This window comes from Herpailurus yagouaroundi, unplaced genomic scaffold (genome assembly GCF_014898765.1).
Source record: "Herpailurus yagouaroundi ecotype Mexico unplaced genomic scaffold, PumYag 61320, whole genome shotgun sequence".
NCBI classification, from domain to species: Eukaryota; Metazoa; Chordata; class Mammalia; order Carnivora; family Felidae; genus Herpailurus; species Herpailurus yagouaroundi.
In genome coordinates, this window is record NW_024415749.1 from 1 (window position 1) to 2,316 (window position 2,316).

A 2,316-nucleotide genomic window follows, 5' to 3' on the forward strand; every position below is an offset into this window, starting at 1 on the left:
GGCCGAGCAGGAGGCGGCGCGCCGCATCTTCTACGACGGCATCATGGAGCGCATCCCCAACACGGCCTTCCGCGGCCTGCGGCAGCACCCGCGCACGCAGCTGCTCTACGCCCTGCTGGCCGGTCAGTGCGCGGGGGACCCCGCCGCGCTCCGCCTGCCGCAGTCCGCGCCCGCCCGCCCCCCTCACCCCCGGGGACAGACGCACAGGACCCCCCGAGCCCCGCTCGCCCCCACCGCGGGGCCCGGCCCCGGGAGGGAAGCCCACCCCTCGGGCCCCCTCATGCCCTCTCGCACGCGCACGGACGCGCACCCGCACGCCATCCGCTTTCTGCGGTGGCCTGGGGCGAGGTGGCCCCCGGCGGCGGCGGCGGCGGCGGCGGCGGCGGCGGCGGCGGCGTCCGGGCTCTTGGCCAAGGCGCGCCGGGTGGGGGCGTGGGAACGAGCGCCGGCGGAGGGTAGGGGGCCGCGGGCGAGGGGAGAGGGAGGGGGAGAGCCGGGGTCTCCACCTGCGTCCCCTCTCGGTCCGGCCCCGCCTCTCCGGTCCCGTCCGCGGTCATCCCGGGTGGGGGCGGGGTGGCGGCAGGTAGCGCCCGCTGCTGAGGCTCCGCGCCTGGCGCGTGTAACTATATATAATCCGCGGGGCGGGGGAGGCTGCCTCGGCGGCTCCAAGTGCTAATTTATGAGGGGAAGACAGCCAGCTCCCCCGGGTGCCGGGGGAGGGTGAGTACCGAGGAGGCAGAGCGAGGGGGCCGGGGGTGGGGGGGGTGGGGGAGGCAGCCCCCGCAGGGGCTTTGAGGCCTTTTTCCACGGAGCCCCGGAGGGCGGTTGCCCCCATTTCACAGATGAGCTTGAGGCCGGGGGTGGTTGCTCTCCCAAGGTCACGCAGCAAAAGTGACTTTCACTGCAGGCGCGTCTGTCTCCTGGCAGCCTAGATGGGTCTGGAAACCATCTCGGACTTCCCTCCCTCATCCCCCCACCCTCACCTGAGAACACTGGGGGGGCTGGCCCTGGGGCCCTCTGCCGGAAGGTGCCCCCCTGCGACTCCCCGAGTTTACAAGGTGGGACAGCCTGTCCGAGCCCCGCTCGAGTGCGCAGGGGTGTGTGCACGGCCGCTGCCACATGGGGGCCACATGGGCGGTGGGCACGGGCCACGAGGAACCCCGCCTGGGGGGCTCTTCCTGCCAGCCACGGAAGGCGGCTGCCCAGAAGCCGCCGCTGTGCTCAGAGCGGTTAGAGATCCCGTGATGTCAGGTTACCGAACAGCGCGTCCTGACGGTGGGAAGTTTGCCGCGAGGGAAGAGAGGGAGAGGCCGGCAGGCCGACCCGCTGCTCCCGCGGAGAAGCGGCTGCGGCGTGCTGGGCGCATGTGCCCGGCTGGCTTGTTTAGCAGGGAGCTGCGGGGGGGGTGTGTGTGTGTGTGTGTCTCTCCCCCAGCCCGGGGTCGCCCGCTCTGCCCGCTGCTCACCGGGGCCCCCCTCTCCCCGCAGTGCTGTGTTTTGCCCTGACCCGCTCACTGCTGCTGACGTGCCTGGTGCCGGCGGGGCTGCTGGGCCTGCGTTACTACTACAGCCGGAAGGTGGTCCTTGCCTACCTGGACTGCGCTCTGCACACGGACATGGCCGACATCGAGCAGTACTACATGAAGCCCCCCGGTGAGTCGCGTGTCTCCGGCCCCTTCCTCGCCCCTCCCACCGCCCCTCCTTCCGTTAGGGCCACCCTCACGCCGCCAGCCAGCCGCCCCGGGGACTGGCCTGGGGGGACAGACCGGGCCTGGGCGGGCCTGGGCTGGCGCACCCGGGGCCCTGAGTCTTCTGAGTGAGGGCTCTGGCGGGGGGGGGGGTTGGGGGTGCAGAGGGCCGGCAAGGGCTGGGGGAGGCCGAGCTAGGTCCTTGGTGCCGAAGCAAGGCCCCCGAGCGTCTGCACAGACCCCAGGCCTCTGTCCTGCGTCTTGTGGGGGCGGGGGCGTGTGTCCTGAGCCGGCCCTGGGCAGCGCTTGCCTTCCGGATGCCCTTTCCCCGGTGCCTGCTGCTCAGAGCGGGTGGGACCTTTCTCACCTCTCCTCGGGCCCCTCTGCTGTGCTTTGCTGGATCTTGGGCTGGCCTGGAGCGGCCAGGGCCCTGGCGGAGGGGGACCTCATGGTGGCGAGAAGGTTCTTCGTGGGGTCGCTGAGGGCTGTGAGCCCTGCAAGAGCAGGGGTTTTCAGTCTTGCCCCCACTTCTGGTTTCTGGGCCAGTTAGTGAGGCAGAGGGTCTTGCCCCAGCCCCCGGGCTTCTGTAGACGGAGGGCCTGGGTCTGGTCTAGAAGGGTCTGCAGCCC

General features: G+C 71.8%; 1 protein-coding gene across 1 annotated transcript; it reads left to right on the top strand.

Moving 5' to 3' along the window:
• The first annotated feature begins 6 nt into the window (after positions 1-6).
• Positions 7-1,834, top strand: NAT8L (N-acetyltransferase 8 like). Its single transcript, XM_040466486.1, has 2 exons — positions 7-122; positions 1,488-1,834. Exons 1-2 carry the CDS (start codon positions 44-46, stop codon positions 1,817-1,819), a joined length of 411 nt encoding a protein of 136 aa, XP_040322420.1. The 5' UTR covers positions 7-43; the 3' UTR covers positions 1,820-1,834.
• The last annotated feature ends 482 nt before the right edge of the window (positions 1,835-2,316 follow it).